This window comes from Vespula pensylvanica, chromosome 5 (assembly GCF_014466175.1).
Source record: "Vespula pensylvanica isolate Volc-1 chromosome 5, ASM1446617v1, whole genome shotgun sequence".
NCBI classification, from domain to species: domain Eukaryota; kingdom Metazoa; phylum Arthropoda; class Insecta; order Hymenoptera; family Vespidae; genus Vespula; species Vespula pensylvanica.
This window is the reverse complement of record NC_057689.1, coordinates 1,372,274-1,388,250: the sequence shown is the minus strand read 5'-3', so window position 1 is coordinate 1,388,250 and position 15,977 is coordinate 1,372,274. Positions and strand designations below refer to the sequence as shown.

Below are 15,977 nucleotides of genomic sequence, written 5' to 3'. Positions count from 1 at the left end.
TATAAGTAAATATGTGATTAAAGGTTATTTCTTACATATTATTCGTAATATTTGTTATAAATTAAAACTGTGTGAAAAATCGTTATCATTTAGATTTATATTTTATTATTATAAGACGAATTATGATAGAATATAGTGTAAATGGATGCGACATCTGTAAACTGTGTCTGATTGGTCGAATGTTCGAATACCTTATTTCTTTCATGGAAACTTCCAAAATGGAGAATTCTAAACGAGTTCTGTTGTGATATCTAGGGCGTAATACGTACTGTGAAATTGACCTGTGCTATACATTGCTATATATTACATAATATATGGATATAATCTGTAAAAGAGAGGCGAATTAATTTTGTCTCGTATAAAACATCTGTAAAAATGATCGCCAGCAAAGTAATTGTAAGTAATTATTGTTTTAATCTTATTATATAATTTTTTTGTAAGTAATTGAGAATATTCGTAACATCTTTCAAACATCCTTCAAAACGAAAGCATTCAAGTATTTTAATAATTTAATTACAAATGTATTTTTTAATGTAAAGGTAAATTAAAAAAAAATATATTTTTCTTATTTATATTTAGAAAGATATAATTATTTCAGGTTCGATCATTTTCATCTTCTTCCATCATACAACAATTGGTGAAGGTATATTTTTGTTCAATCAATACTATAAAATTATATAATTACATTTTCTTGTACATATAATCATTTTTATTCTCATTTATGTTTCATTTTTGTCATATTTATGAATTATAAAAATTATTACTTTATCGTAGCCACCAATTCAATTATTCGGTTTAGAGGGAAGATATGCTACTGCGCTTTTTTCTGCCGGAAGCAAACAAAAGACACTTGACACGATTGAACAAGATTTAGACAAATTACAGGTGTTTAAATATAAATATTTAGTTAAAAATTGTTGATAAATCTATATTTGAAATATTTAAGTAAAATGCATGCTTATATATGTCATTATTTGTTTTGTAACACTTATTTATTTTATTTATAATAGGCATTATTATATCCTTTTTAACAGGGTTTGTTGAAGACAGATGCTAAATTGGCAGAATTTGTAAAAGATCCTACAATAAAGCGTAAAAACAAGGTTGAAGCACTAAAAGCTATTGGGAATAAGATAACTCTCAATCCAGCTACTTCGAATTTGTTAACGTTATTAGCAGAGAATGGTAGACTTAATAAATTTAATCAAGTCTTTAATTCATTCAAAATTATTATGGCTGCAAATAGGGGAGAAGTAGTTTGCGAAGTAATTACTGCAAAAACACTAGATGCTGATACTAAAGGTAAATTAGAATCGGCTCTAAAATCTTTCCTCAAAAAAGGTGAGACTATTAAACTTACTTCCAAAGTCGATCCATCGATCATCGGTGGTATGATCGTATCTATTGGCGATAAGTATGTAGATATGAGTGTTGCTAGTAAAATTAAGAAATATTCTGATATTATTCAGACTGCGGTTTAAACATTTTTTACCTATTCGCAACAACGTAAAAAACCGTAAATGCAATTTAGGCAAATACCAATGTAATGTAAATAATTGAAAAATAAATACATATAAATTAAAAATTAAAACGTTTTAAAAATAATTCATTTTATAAATTAATAATCACATCATGTCTGGTTTATTACATTTTATATAACACTTGTATTTTTATCATTCGTAACAGCATCTTGTTTACATGCCTACAGATACCTTTGCATTTTTTTTACATATAATCATAATAATATTTGAATTTACTAATATAATTATTGCCAATATTGTTTGTAAAAAATAACCACAAGCAATGGTTGTTTAAAATAATTAATGATCAGTGTTATACACAATGATATTTTTCTTTACTTAAAATGAAAAATTATATTTTACTCGTATATATGATAATTTGATAAAAACTCAAAAGAGTAGAGTATTATAGCTAAGTACGTGAATAGTAAAATACAATGTAAAAATTACTGAAATATAATACATACATACAAAATGTTATGTGCTTAATCTTTAACAATAAAATACTATAAAATAATTCTAGATAAAGTGAGGAAAAAAGTATTAAGAAGATTTGAAATTTAGGACTAGATCATAAGTTATAATAAAACTTAAATATTAAATTAAATAAGTATGTATAATACATTATTACAAAAAACAAAAGAAACAATTTGTCTGTAATTATACCGTGTTTGTCATGTATACAAAATAAGTGACTTCCTTATCCTTGATCTATTATAAATGCAAAGTTGTATGCAAGGAAGTCGCATTATTTAAAAATTAATTTTGCGAAACAATTAAAAAATAAATCCTTTTACGATGTTTTTTTTTATCCATAATAATCAATATTATTTTACAACTTGGGATGTGTTTTAACCACAACCCAGTCTTCATCTTCAAGAATGGCTGATGCTATCACTTCTTCCGATAATACTGAAATAATAAGAAGAATTCCAGATAAATATATGTAAGTTGTTTTTTTTTTTTTAATATTACAAAATAATGAAAATGTCATAATTCATATAATAAACGATCGAATTAATAAGAAATCAATGATATTTACCTGTAAATTGCGCTTCAAGATCATGATGATTTATTCCTTTCGAATGATGTGGAGTATCTTGTAAGTCTTCCAGAGTAATTAATTCTCGATCCTTTAACTTGCTTTGTAGTAGTTCTTTTCTACATTCTTCAAGATCTTCTAATTTTTTTAACTCCGTTCTATAGCTGGCTTCATCATCTTCTGACTCAGTCAGTGTGTGATCAGTGTCTTGATTATCTTCATTCTTCTCATAAGTGTTTAATTCCGTAGAAAAATTATAGGATTCTGATAAGCATATAACACGTGAATCAATATCAATGAGATTAGTAACATTAGTAGTGTCAATTTCTTCATTAGTAGTATCGGTGTCCTTCTTATATTTAGATAAATCAAGATCAAGAATATCTGCTAATAATTTTTCTTTGTTTTCAACGTCACGTTGAATTGATTCTAGATTTCGCTTGGATGTTAACATAAACTCATCATCAATGCTTGTTGACAGATACGAAGAATATGTTATCTTGCTTTGTACTTCATTTTTAGCAGAACAAGATGCTTTATAAATCTCGTTACAAGGAAATACTTGAGGTTTATCTCTATTTTGTGACTTGCTGCGTAATTTTTTATTTTTTTTTTCTGGTGTGAAAACAACGTCTTCAAATTCTTGTTGACTAATTTTTTCGAATATTTGTCTTCTTAAATTTTGTTTTTCATCTTCCTTCTTTTTAGCTGCTTCCTCATCTTTTGCTATTTTATTAATATCCACTAGTAATCTTGTATCCAAATCTATTGGAACAACACGTGGTATTTCCATAGCTTCTTCTGCATCTGCTATAATGTTTGTTTCTGTACCAGTGTTAACATTTGGTGTAATACTGAAACATAATTCATCTCTTGATTCAACTATATTCAATTTTATAGTTTATATTCCACTATTGTGCTTATATAGAAAGAAAATAATGTATAAAAACAATCAAGCAAAAAACTTACCTCACAGACTGAATTATACTAGTAGGATTAATTTTATGGAATGGAATAGCTGGCATAATAGCAGTTTCTCTAAGTTTATTAGTAAGTTCCATTATACCGGCGGTAACTGACTTACTTAATTCGGGAAAAGGTGATGTGGAATCTATTGCATTGGAAAATATTATAAAAAATTTTTACAGTAAACAAATTATAAATTTAATATAGCAATCGTATAATTATAATTAATCATAAGTTTTTACCTTTAAATGCACTGGTATCGGGAAAGTATGCAATACGTATTATATTTCTGTCTCCTTCCAAAATAAATATTTCGTCCTTAGTACAAGCGACGTCAGTAACTCGACGTACATCCGTTACAACAGATGTTATAGCAATGGTACGTGGATTTACGACATATATTATGTTATCGCTATATGTTAATAACAAATCTTCAGAAAATGGCAACATTATGCCAAATGTTGGCTCTCCACGGTTTTTCTTCGCACTTTCTGGAGCAGGATTTAATAATTTTACCTCTGTGTGGACAGACCTAATTGCATCCTTTCAAACAAACTTTAAATTACTATAAAAATTAATAATAATGAGAGAAAAAAGCTCAATGATAATTTGTAATTATAAGAATAATGTTCGATCGCGAATAATGTTTTCTATCGCGTTTCTTATAATTTATTGCACATACACATACACATTAATATTTATTCTGAATTTAATTAAATATAATTTCCCTTGATGTCACATAGTTAAATCATAAAAAAAAGCATACCTTAAATATAAGAGTTTTAGATACTATTCCACTTTGATCTGCTTCCCATAGTCTTAAACCGGGTCTACTAGCATAAATTACAAGATCTTGCGGGCGATTTTGGCGGAAGCCAAATACTGCACCCAACTTACCTAAACTGTAATAAACGATCTTTTTTTAGCTCTTTAGTTTCATGTACTATATCTATTTATTATTTTAAATAATTATGAAGACTAACTTTTTGCGTTCCTTTTGGCCAACTTGTATCACTTTCCCTCCTTCATTTCTATTTACTAATATTGTACGTAATATTGTGGAAACTAATAATAATCCCTGCTGATAGTTCAGCTGTACAATAGAATATTTTTCATTTAACAATTCAATGGATTTAGAAAGATGCTGTAAACATATTAAATAGATATTATTTCTTAATACATAAGGAGACATTATATTATAAACTATTTACTAAGAATTTAATTATGATTACATACCATATAAAAATCAATCTCTGTTAGTACCACCAAACCATTTTGATCTCCACTAAATAACTTCATGCCGTTCTTGGACCATTCAACTGTCGTCACTACACCTTTGTGTAAACCACTTATATTGTACTTCTCAATCTTACAATACAATACATATATTATTATTATAACTTGTTGCAGACATGTTTTTTATATCATATTACATGAAACAAAAAAGACAAATAATAAAAATTTTCCATAATAATACCTGTTTCATTTGTTTCGGTTTCATACAATCAGGTAATGTATCAGGCAAATTTTTAGGTATTTGAAAAACTGTAACAACTCCATGTTCATTACCAGCTGCAACCATATAATCAACGGTTGATATAACTCGCAAACAGGTAATTTTTGAATTTATACTCTAAAATCATAATATTATTTTAATCATTATTACTTATAATAACTACATTCCTTTTTAAAATTATTTTAATTTAATTACTATACCTCACATCGTAGTTTCTGCAGATCTTGTATCTCTCTGTTATACCAATAAATAATACCAACATTAGTTCCTACAGCTATGAATTCAGGCACTACATCGATGCAAGTAAAATTAACGTCATAAGTGAATAAACCATTTTGGATTTTAGCAGGAATTTTTTGTAAAAGTGCAGCAAGTGGGGCCCATTCTCTTAAAGGCCCAACATCTTCGCACATAGGGGTTGTCATAGCGCCACTGAATTTATATAAAAATCGATTGAATAGATTATATAAAATATATATTAAAGACTGAATTTATTATAATAGATTAGGATCATTTACTTTGCTTACGTAAAATAGACACACGAGATAATGTTTACAATAGATACATATACAATCATCAACCTTGTAAACGATTTAGCATCTTCTACCTATTTCAGTATAAGATAACAATAAACATTTGCTAAATGTCACATTGTTTTCACGTATAGTAAATTATACGCATTGTATGTAATTGACAAATCTGTCTAATACGCCACGATGCTTGCAACGTTGTTCATACAACATATCACCTCTTTTATCATGTGGCCATAACGAGTCTGCGCAACTTAACCATAACCAAAGTGAATACATACATACATTTGTATAAGGACCACCTATGCGATTTAACTTTTCGGAATCTGTATTACCATCAGTTGTACAATAATATCTCGACGTACAATTACCATATATAGAATGTTCCATGTCAAGTACTTTACATAAATTTTAATTGACAAAATATTTTTATTCGCGCGATAGATTGTTATACTAAATATAAAATTAACTTAAAGTATACATTTAAATTTCATTAGAGCTTTGATAATTACAAATACATGTAACAACGCGTATCATTTATATTTCAAAGATTTTTTATTCGATTAAATTATAATTATAGTCGATTAAAAGATAGACGAATAAAATAATTTTTTCCATACCTCGAGAGTCACAACGTTACGTTGCAAGTAGATTATTGCTGTAACTCGTTCCAGTTTACTATCTTATCACCCCCAACTGACTCTGAAAAAAAAAAAAAAAAAAAAAAAAAGAAAAAACAATATTTTTATATTTCCACGGTCAGCATATAATGAACTTTTGGAATTATTTAAAGCTAATGAACAGATTGTACGAAACAAGGAATATAAGGAAAAATGTTATTGATAATAACCCACGAATCACCGGCGAATATCGTTCTCGGCGATTGTTCTTTGTTTCAAAGAAGAAATTCAAAATTATCGAGAATTCAGACAAGATATCGATTATCGATCTCGAATCGATCTTCCTGTTATTGTTAGAAAGAAATGATCGTAAGAAATATTAGAACACAAGGTCGAGAAACAGGTACAGAAAGATTAGAAAGAAGGACAAGATGATATTCCCAGAAAGACAGTCTTATTTAGCGGGTAGTTATTATTGGATTAACATCGAAATTTACAAAGTGTACACAATTCTATGAAATGAAAAAAAAAAGAAAGAGAAAAAAAAACGACATTAGATAGTAACAGTTTATTTCGACGTTCTGTACACGGATCGAAACTATTGGAAGGTCACGGTTAATGTATACATACATACATACATACATACATACATATATACATATATATATACATAATATACATATAAGAACAAAACAGGTAGGATTTCTGTTGTTAAACGAGATCGCATGTGCTCTGATTAAGTACTCAAAAGGGCATGATCTTGACATGGTCGTTGATCGTACGTTTCGTTCGAATTATCTTAGTTGGCTTTAGATTTAGAGACACCTTCTCACCAGCACTGGTCCAATCTCTCTTGTTCTCTCTCTCTCTCTTTCTTTCTCGTAGAGGAAGGTGGCTTCCTACATTAAGCAGTGTACACAGCTGTGCGACAAATCCATCTCCGTTTCCACCCCACCCCATCTCTCCTGACAGGACACCATCTCGCTCTCTATCCCTATAGCAAACAACAAGAGCCACAAATACGAAGGAGGGAATATAGTTTCATCAAAAATTAATTATCGATTCTTTCTCTCCTTCGTCCCGTTCGTGTCTCTCGTTTTTTTTTGTTATATTTTTTGTTTCGTTTCTTATTTTTTATTTGTTTTGTTTGTTTGTTTGTTCGCTTGTTTGTTCTTTTTTTTTTTTTTTTTTTTTTTTTTTTTTTTTAATATTATTAGAGATTTTTTTCCTACGATATTTACTACCTATCGAAATTATTTAGGAACAGAAACAAAAGAAAAAATTCTTGATCTCTTTTGACGTATTTGGCGATACATATATTTCTACTTTCTTTTTATTTTCTTAAGTAGATGTAATTAGCTTATCTCCCGTGTTTTTGTTGGACACGTGTAATTAGATGAATAGTCGAAGTTTGAAGAATTGTGTCTAATGACACAAGTAATGTCTTGTGCGAACGAGATACCAACATTTTTTTATCTTTATCTAATCTTATTACGTAGATTAAAAAATGATAAATATATAAAAAATGGATAATAATTCGTAGAAACGAATTTGATGATCGAAATTATCGATTTCTGATTTTTCTTTTTATGATTAAATATCTATGATATTTTCATAGATATTCTCATATATATCTAAGAATTATATGTTTATAGAAGTATTTCTAAGAAATAAGTAAGAATGACGTATATTGATTGTAGGAAACTATGAATTACAGTATACAATAGTCATAAGCATCTTCATCGTTAAGGTAAAATGTCTTTTGAAAAGAAGGTAGGGATTAACGTTATCGTAAACGAAAAGGACGTCACAGTTGACTGAACAGGTCTTTTACTCAGGTATGAATACATTATGTCATACATCTTTAGTGAAAGTTGATTTATTTGTACAGTAATTTCAATTGTTTACTATCTTCATTTTCTCATGAATGGATTCATAAATTTCGGAAGTATCTCCGTTACTTCTTTTACCTTGTCCCAATACAAATTTAATTAGATCCTATTAATTATCCATTCTTGAAACTTTAAAAATACTTAATTTCAATACGAATTTAAGATCATTTTCTTTAATATATACTACGGAGGGAGATTAAGATAAAAATCATCGATTCTTTTATGATTTATTACGATAATTATGAAGGAACCAAAAAGTTTCGAAAAAAATTTACATTAGAGTAGAATATGTAAAGAAAAATATATTACAGTGTCTGCCTAAAAGTGCCATTAGAATCGATGAGATCAACGATTGTAAATTTGCCCATTTGAGAAAATAATACTGTATATATCCCTTTAATCTCCACTACACTAGAACAGATAGTCTAATTTTCTTTTCTAATTTTTCCAAATTATTCAAAAAATAGAAAAGATTTTCAATTAATTCTACGTAACGATTTCTATAAATAATTAATTAAATTATTGCATTAATGATCTCAAATTATCGTCGATCGTAGAGAAAGGAAAAAAAAAGAAAAAGAAAAAAGAAAAAAAGAAAAATAAAAGGATGAAACAGGGACACACATTTTCCATATTTGTTGCGGTACACCGCAAAAGTAAAAAACCTGTCTGATTGAATCAGGGTTAAATTGATCATAATAGGATGAGGTTTCACGGTGAATCGAGATCAGCATGGTTTTAAAAAGCCACCCACCCTTTTTAACTCACCCTTTTGCAATAACGACAGCGGCGGCGGTAAGAGAAGCAAGGTGAACCGGACATATTGTATTGGATTAAATTAAACACATGGGGTGGCTCTCGGACTTGTATTATATGCACGGAACTCCTGTGCCAAGTGAGTCGTACTCGGTGGAGGCTAGCTTTTCAACAGGGAACTATGGATCTTCGATCTCTCTCGGAAAAAAGGGATCCGATATTATTATTATTATTATTATTATGTCATGTGACCCGTGTCACCTGCACCTTCCTGAAAACAACATTCTCTCTTTTTTATTTCTTTTTCTCGATTGAAATTTTAAAGAAACTTTTGATTTCTCAAAACATCATTTTGATTTATTTTTTAATTTTCCTTTTCCGCAGATAGTCTTTACAAGAATCTATTTTTGAAACAAAAGTGCCGTATTTGCTCATAGATACTCTCCTCTCATTGAATTGACTGTTAAAATCAGGTAAATAGCTCCTAATGGTTAAATACAACTCTCTTCACCGCATGGATTCTGTGAATGATGTGCAAAGAGCTTATGGGGTATCTGACGGTCACGTGTCATGTTACACAGTATTCATTTCTACGTAACAGTGGCAATATGTTCACGGCACGTGCCCAAAATAGAACTTGATTTTTCATCTGCGAATAAGTACCTACTCGATGAAATCATTAGAAAATAGCTTGACATTCGATTAACAAAAAATATGTCTAATTTTCTAAATTGCAAACTGGATTGTTCTGCTTTTTTTTTTCTCAACTTTTATTAAAATCAATTTTTATGCGTTTTTCATTACAAAAAATTGTTTTTTTTTTATTTAAAATAAAAATCATTTCGTACGAGTTCGAAAGTCAAGAAAATTATGTTAATTAAGAAGAAGTAATCGATCTATCCTCCCGACAAATTATTAAAGAATGCGTTGTTAACGAGAAAAAACACATAGAGAAGAAAGAGAGAGAAAGAGAGAGATTGGAAATATTAATAATACATAAGACACACTGTCTCTTATTGTTAGAAAAAAAATCATTAGACTAGGGGAACTTTTGACACTTGCAGAGCCGAAACGAATCACCTTTACGAGTACATCCCCGCAAAACTCAACTATAATTCAGAATTCACCCTGCAGCATCCGGTGTTTCCGCGTAACCACGCATAGTCCTTGCGTAAGGACTATGCGTAGGTTCTTTCGTAAAGGGTCGATGAACAATAAGATTTGTTCCGTCTCCGCGATGACGAAGGGTGTATTCGTACAACGTTATCGAGCAATCGATTCTTTAATTTTCACACCTCCTGCATCGCGTGTTTAAGTGTATGCAAATCATGTAGATCGTTGAAAATGAGAAAATAATATAGAGGGACTAGTTTCTAATTATATTTTCAAAATATTTCATTTCTTTTTTCTTATAACTCCTTCGAAGAAAAAATTAATTTAATTAATAAAAACATGCAAGTTCATAATTCACGTATGTATATGTATGCATCGATAAATAAATTTTACTAAGGAATATACTCAGGTTACTTTTTTTTTACTTTTTTTATTATTGTTTCTTTTTTCTTTTTTTTTTTTTTTTTTTTTTTTTTTAAAGTAATATCATCATCGATCGTACAAATATATATACCTATAGCAAAAATATGGTATTGCTTGTACCTACGTTCGAGAAACACCATGCGTACAAGCAAAAGAGGGTGTCTTTCGTAGGCTTATTTGAAGGATCGTACGGAGAGGAGAGTAACGATAATAGGTAGATGATAATCGCGATATTAATATCGCATTGGGAAGCGCACACATGCGTGGAAGAGCCCATTGGTCACGGAGGAACACTTGCTCGCTTGCTGGCTCGTGCTTCTCTGAATGCACCCTGATTTTAGAAAGAGAAGGACCAAGGGTAGCACCCCCTACGTAGGATGCGGGTAAATTTCGAGGTTTGCCAATAAACCACAGGAAAAAGTTAGGAAGAATGTTGTCAACGAGACAAGAAAAGATATTTTTCTTCTTATGTGCTCTTTTGATTTTTCTTTTTTTCTTTTTTGTTTTTTCTTCATTTCATTTTACGTTTTATAAAAGATGTTCATATTTTGCCAGCAAAAGATATAATTAGAATTTCTATTTAAACCATTCGAGATTTCATAGGTAAACTATTAGAAAGGCTTTCCTAACATGCGTTCTGAACACTTGCTATAACTTTTGAAGAAGAAAGAAAGGCTTGTGTGCTTGAGTTTTGAAAGAGCAGAGGAAAAGAGAGAGAGATATATATATATATACAAAGGGTGCTTTCCAAGGGGTTGATCTAAGGGATGGTGCGGCTTGTGAACACTCGTGTCATTCCCTGCTACGGTACCATACACCCTACCATGAATCACGACGACCATGGCGGCAAGACCACCACGAAAGAACCATCACCATCTTCTGGTTTTCCTTGTTAGGGTAGTCTATGACTAAATTCGTTGTTTCTTTTTAAATTTACAAACGTTAGTAATAGTGAAAGAAAATTTGATAAAAATCTTTAGGTATTATTTTTGTATAATGAGGTTTATCGTTTAAAGATTAAGTGCTTTTGCTTTTAGTCTGCTCGGTACTAACAATTAGCAGGAAATACCTGTAATTACGTAGAACTTTCTAAGCTCTATTTCCAACTGTATGGACCCTTTTTGTAGATTAGACAAGATAATTATTTTAAGAAAACGGTAGATCGTAAAAGCGATAAAACTTCGTTTGTTAATTTATGTTGATTTCATCGTTAAAGTAAATTATACAAGTAAAAAGAAAAGAGAAAGTATAAAGTAAAAATAGAAAAAAAGAATTCGATAGATCATCTTCAATGCTAGACAAATCCGATTGGAGTAAAAGATCCATCGAGATCTAGCCGGATGATTAAGCAAATCCTTGATATATCGCACTTGCTAGATCTATGCAAGAGTGCAAGAAGAATGAGCCACTTAATTTCCTAATCAAGCGTTGATTCAGATGCACCTTTCGACAGATCCCCTGCTTTCTCTCTCTCTCTCTCTCTCTCTCTCTCTCTCTCTCTCTCTCTCTCTCTCTATCTTTTCCTTTTGGATAGTACGTAGACCGAATTGCAGCTGAGCCAAACAATGTCCTTTCACATGAGGCTTTTATAGCCCCATCAAACGTGTCCCATCTCCCGTTGACGTTCCACAAATCGCGAATCTTCTTTCTCGCTGAACGATCTACCACTTATCTCGATCTATTCGCTCTCGCATCCCTTCGTACAATTTTTTTTTTTTTTATATACGATCTATATGCGAATTACCTAGATGAAATTATAGGTAAAAAAAAATTTCAACAGGATTTTGAACGGTTTTATTCGAGATAATATTATATAACGGGCTTTAAGTTAACAAATTCGGAATTAATAAAAAGAAATATTAAAAATTTTTTCAGAGAACATTTATTAGTTAGACTTTATGATTCTGTCATTTTTATCAGAATTTACAATGAATCTCTATAGCTCTTATTTTTTTCGATATTTTCTATGATATTTATTAATTGTTAAACAGTCTTTTCCATCATAAATCAAAGATTTCTGTCGATTTTCGCGATTATTAATTAGTATGTTTTAAAATAGTAAGTAAATGTCCTCCATGGGTAGGAAAAAGATAAATATTTCGGGTTCATTATGTTCGTCACGCATCCGCGAACACGGACATAAGACCCATGCAGGTATGAACCTAAAATTTGATCTCAAATCATCATATTTTCACAAAACTTGAAAGGAATTGAAGAAATCATTACTGAAAATACACGAATTGTTGAAACAAATAAAATTGTAAATTAAATAACATTTTACATGAACATGATTTTTGTGATTTTCATACATTTGTCGAAAAATTAAAAAAAATGTCTACATCTTTTAAAAAGTCTTTTCATCGTTATAAAATTCTAAAAAAAAATTGTTTATTTAAAATTAACTCATATGTCAACTTAAACATTTTGTTTATAATTATATAAAATTTGTTGTTAGTTACGAAAAAATAAAATAAAAATGTTTTGTAAAATGTCAGAATCTTGCTGTAAAATTTGCATTTTTGCATTAAAATAATAAATATTTAACAATATACGAAGATGAGAGGGAGAGTTAAGAATCTTCAAAAGTATAGAATCTGCAAAAAGTACCATTACACCTTGCAGTATTACAAAAGCGAACCAACCCCAGCGAATAGCTTACTACACCCCCCCACCATTCTGTAACACTATTGGACAATATTCGAGATGTGTGATGGGAAGAGGGTGTCTCCTCCCTTTAGGGCGTTTAAATACAATTAGACATATACTCGTAGGAAAAACTAGTGGGGGTCAAATTAACAATCCAGACATATTTAAAGGCTGTGCGTAACTCAGTTGGTAGTTAGTAGAAATTTTCACTTCATTTGGTGGTCATCAAGACCCATAGAACTCTCAGTAAATTTTCAACGCCAATGTTAAGTCACAACAGTTTTAACTCAGAGTTCTTAGTAGCCAAAAGTACGAGAACGTTTTTGTGAATCTTCTACTACGATTTTTGATCGAAATTTTAGTGCCTGAAATTAATAGAATTATCAATTAGTTTTCAAAGTATTCAGTGTCAGGTTCAATCTAATATTACAAAATTCACATTATTTTGATACCTCATTATTTGAGACCTTATTTATAAATCATGTATCCTCCAATGGTGTCAAACGACTCAATAATGAGTTTGGAGAAATTCGGAGCATCGAGCTCACTACAAAATCGTCTGCCAATTGTCAGGGCAGTTACTTTTTTAAGGAAAGATGCTACAAGCGAGATCATCGAGTTAAATAAGTTTCCTGAAAAAGGCGCATCAATAGCAAAATATGTAAGTTTTTTTTTGATTTTTTGTGATCTTTGTCTCTCGTTTCTCTCGAGTTATAATCAAAAAAAAAAAAAAAAAAAAAATAGAAAGACAGTTACATTTATTACCGAAATAAAACGAAAAATATAAAAATCATACGATCATTGCAGGTTGAAATTGCCGAATCGGAAGGACGACTATACAGCTTAGATAGACACATTAGCGCTTCTTCTTGGCTTAAAATAGTAACTCTTGCGACCGATTGCCACACCAATAATATATTACTGATACCTAGCGGAAAAGGAGTAGTAATGAAAACGATAAGAGATATTGCTCCAGGTGAACTACTATTCTTATGGTTTTCAGAAAATCTCTTACTTATATTAAACATTCCATTTTTAAATCCACGTAACATTCAAGGTAAGATGACAAGAAATAAGAAGTATTCTAATTGATAAATAAATTTCTCATATTTTCATTGTTTATTTCAGGACAAGACCGATATATTTGCCACATATGCCATACCGTTTTCGAATATCCAAATCCTTTAAAATTACACGTGTCTTTAGATTGTGACCGATTAGATCTTAATCATTTATGGAATCTTTTATCAAGAAAAATTACTTCCTTATCAAATTTATGCTCTCCAACACCATTCCGATTTCAACTAACCGCTTCCAGAAATATGATTTCGCCAATCCTCATAGAACCTCCAAATTCTCATAGATCCTTAAATCCATCACCTACATCATCTAATCAGTTCTCGCCTTCATCTTCGAATCAACCTTCTCCTGGACAAATTTCACCACACTTGCTAAGCTCGATATATTCTATCAGGCACAATTTATTAAATCGACAATCGGCATTTAAACCATATTCATATATAAATGGACCTGGTGTTTTATCTGGTCTTTGTCCATCAACCGCGAATGACGACAGACAACCCGTACTGGAAAGACAACCGACGACTACTCATGCCGCAGAGATAGAAACTATTGCCAGTAACCTTGGCAAATCTAAAGAAGGTCATCTTTGTATATATTGTGGAAAGGTATATTCCAGAAAATATGGGTTAAAAATTCATATCAGGTAACTTGATAATTTGAAATCTTTTCTTATGATATATCGATGAAAGTAACGAAACAAGTAACGAGAGAAATTTTTTTTCATATTTTTGTTTCTTTTTAAGAACTCATACCGGATATAAGCCATTGCTCTGCAAATACTGTCATCGACCATTCGGAGATCCAAGTAATTTGAACAAACATATGAGGCTGCATGCTGATGCTGAATCACCATACAAATGTGAAATTTGCGGTAAAATTTTAGTAAGAAGAAGAGATTTAGAAAGGCACATAAAATCGAAACATCAAAATAATATTGATACAATTTCTGAAACTTCAGACGACGAATTGGATGTTTAAAAGAAACCCTCGATCGGTAAGCTTTCCGTGAATTCGTGATATTTTCTGCGATTATAGATTGTTTATTTATTATTTTTTAGTAATTTTTTAAATTACTTAAAATGTTTCTCCTAAGAAACATTCAAATGAAATTAAAAAATATGAAAAACTGCCATGACAGTTTTAAACTTTGATATTATGCGCCTGATACGCGCAATATTTTATACAAGAAAGCAACATATGTTTTTTTTCATATGTCATATATTTTTTAAAAGACTTTTTATATAACGTATAGTACATATGTATAGTATAAGATAACTAGATTAATAAGTTACATTTAATGATATCAAAAGGACATTTTTATTAAATAAGTGTATAATACATGCATACATATATACATATATATATATATATATACATATATACATATATATATATATGTATGTATAATATATATTTATATATATATATAATACATATTTATATATATATATACATATATAACTCGAATCCATCAAAAGTGCAATTATATTTACATACTTTAATGTGCCTTCTTTATAATATATTAGATACGCACAATATTCTGTGCATTTTTTAAAAGCTGTTACATTAATGCAAGACAGTTTTGTAATATGTATAAGTCTAAATAAGCGAATATTATATTTGTATATTAATCTGTTACCTTAATATTTAAATAAAATTGTTAAAAGATATACACGTTTATTTCTTAACATATTAACAAATATTCGTAATCTGCACGATATATAAATTGTTTACTATAATATATATTATATTATATATATCAATAATGTTATTAATATAAATATTGCAAAATATTATATGAACTATATCAGAGATTGTTGGTAAGAAAGGATTTTCTATTACTTGTAACATACACTAGCGACATCACTTA

At 29.8% G+C, this 15,977-nt stretch overlaps 3 protein-coding genes and 1 long non-coding RNA gene across 5 annotated transcripts; 2 read left to right on the top strand and 2 right to left on the bottom strand.

Moving 5' to 3' along the window:
- The first annotated feature begins 235 nt into the window (after window positions 1-235).
- Window positions 236-1,591, top strand: LOC122629073 (ATP synthase subunit O, mitochondrial). The gene is made up of 4 exons (XM_043812087.1): window positions 236-396; window positions 599-643; window positions 775-885; window positions 1,035-1,591. Exons 1-4 carry the CDS (start codon window positions 376-378, stop codon window positions 1,479-1,481), a joined length of 624 nt encoding a protein of 207 aa, XP_043668022.1. The 5' UTR covers window positions 236-375; the 3' UTR covers window positions 1,482-1,591.
- Window positions 1,592-1,614: 23 nt separating this feature from the next.
- On the bottom strand, window positions 1,615-5,960 carry LOC122629066 (WD repeat-containing protein CG11141). Of its 2 annotated transcripts, none has more exons than XM_043812075.1 (10): window positions 5,572-5,960; window positions 5,245-5,476; window positions 5,006-5,161; window positions 4,765-4,896; window positions 4,512-4,672; window positions 4,295-4,430; window positions 3,771-4,071; window positions 3,532-3,673; window positions 2,563-3,416; window positions 1,615-2,432 (listed from the first exon to the last, which is right to left on the bottom strand). In XM_043812075.1, the coding sequence occupies exons 1-10, from the start codon at window positions 5,619-5,621 to the stop codon at window positions 2,353-2,355; spliced, it is 2,244 nt and encodes a 747-aa protein (XP_043668010.1). In that variant the 5' UTR covers window positions 5,622-5,960; the 3' UTR covers window positions 1,615-2,352. The 2 variants fall into 2 exon arrangements, with proteins under 2 accessions (XP_043668010.1, XP_043668011.1); XM_043812076.1 differs by having other exon boundaries at window positions 5,563-5,957.
- Window positions 5,961-12,240: 6,280 nt separating this feature from the next.
- On the bottom strand, window positions 12,241-14,159 carry LOC122629142. The gene is made up of 4 exons (XR_006327190.1): window positions 14,040-14,159; window positions 13,821-13,952; window positions 13,477-13,656; window positions 12,241-13,389 (listed from the first exon to the last, which is right to left on the bottom strand). It is a non-coding gene; the product is annotated as an uncharacterized LOC122629142 (long non-coding RNA).
- Window positions 13,506-15,444, top strand: LOC122629139 (zinc finger protein 177). Its single transcript, XM_043812212.1, has 4 exons — window positions 13,506-13,685; window positions 13,832-14,081; window positions 14,153-14,750; window positions 14,851-15,444. Exons 1-4 carry the CDS (start codon window positions 13,506-13,508, stop codon window positions 15,083-15,085), a joined length of 1,263 nt encoding a protein of 420 aa, XP_043668147.1. The 3' UTR covers window positions 15,086-15,444.
- Window positions 15,445-15,977: the final 533 nt, after the last annotated feature.

What these genes read in the sequence shown, in the direction of transcription:
- LOC122629139 (XM_043812212.1), top strand. Translation starts at nt 13,506, where the DNA reads ATGTATCCTCCAATGGTGTCAAACGACTCAATAATGAGTTTGGAGAAA. An exon ending in AAATCCACGTAACATTCAAG is followed by an intron (nt 14,082 to 14,152) that starts GTAAGATGACAA and finishes TGTTTATTTCAG; the next exon opens with GACAAGACCGATATATTTGC. An exon ending in GGGTTAAAAATTCATATCAG is followed by an intron (nt 14,751 to 14,850) that starts GTAACTTGATAA and finishes TTTCTTTTTAAG; the next exon opens with AACTCATACCGGATATAAGC.
- LOC122629073 (XM_043812087.1), top strand. Translation starts at nt 376, where the DNA reads ATGATCGCCAGCAAAGTAATT. An exon ending in TGATCGCCAGCAAAGTAATT is followed by an intron (nt 397 to 598) that starts GTAAGTAATTAT and finishes TAATTATTTCAG; the next exon opens with GTTCGATCATTTTCATCTTC. An exon ending in AAGATTTAGACAAATTACAG is followed by an intron (nt 886 to 1,034) that starts GTGTTTAAATAT and finishes CCTTTTTAACAG; the next exon opens with GGTTTGTTGAAGACAGATGC.
- LOC122629066 (XM_043812075.1), bottom strand. Translation starts at nt 5,621, where the DNA reads ATGATTGTATATGTATCTATTGTAAACATTATCTCGTGTGTCTATTTT. An exon ending in ATCTCGTGTGTCTATTTTAC is followed by an intron (nt 5,477 to 5,571) that starts GTAAGCAAAGTA and finishes ATATAAATTCAG; the next exon opens with TGGCGCTATGACAACCCCTA. An exon ending in TGCAGAAACTACGATGTGAG is followed by an intron (nt 5,162 to 5,244) that starts GTATAGTAATTA and finishes TTATGATTTTAG; the next exon opens with AGTATAAATTCAAAAATTAC.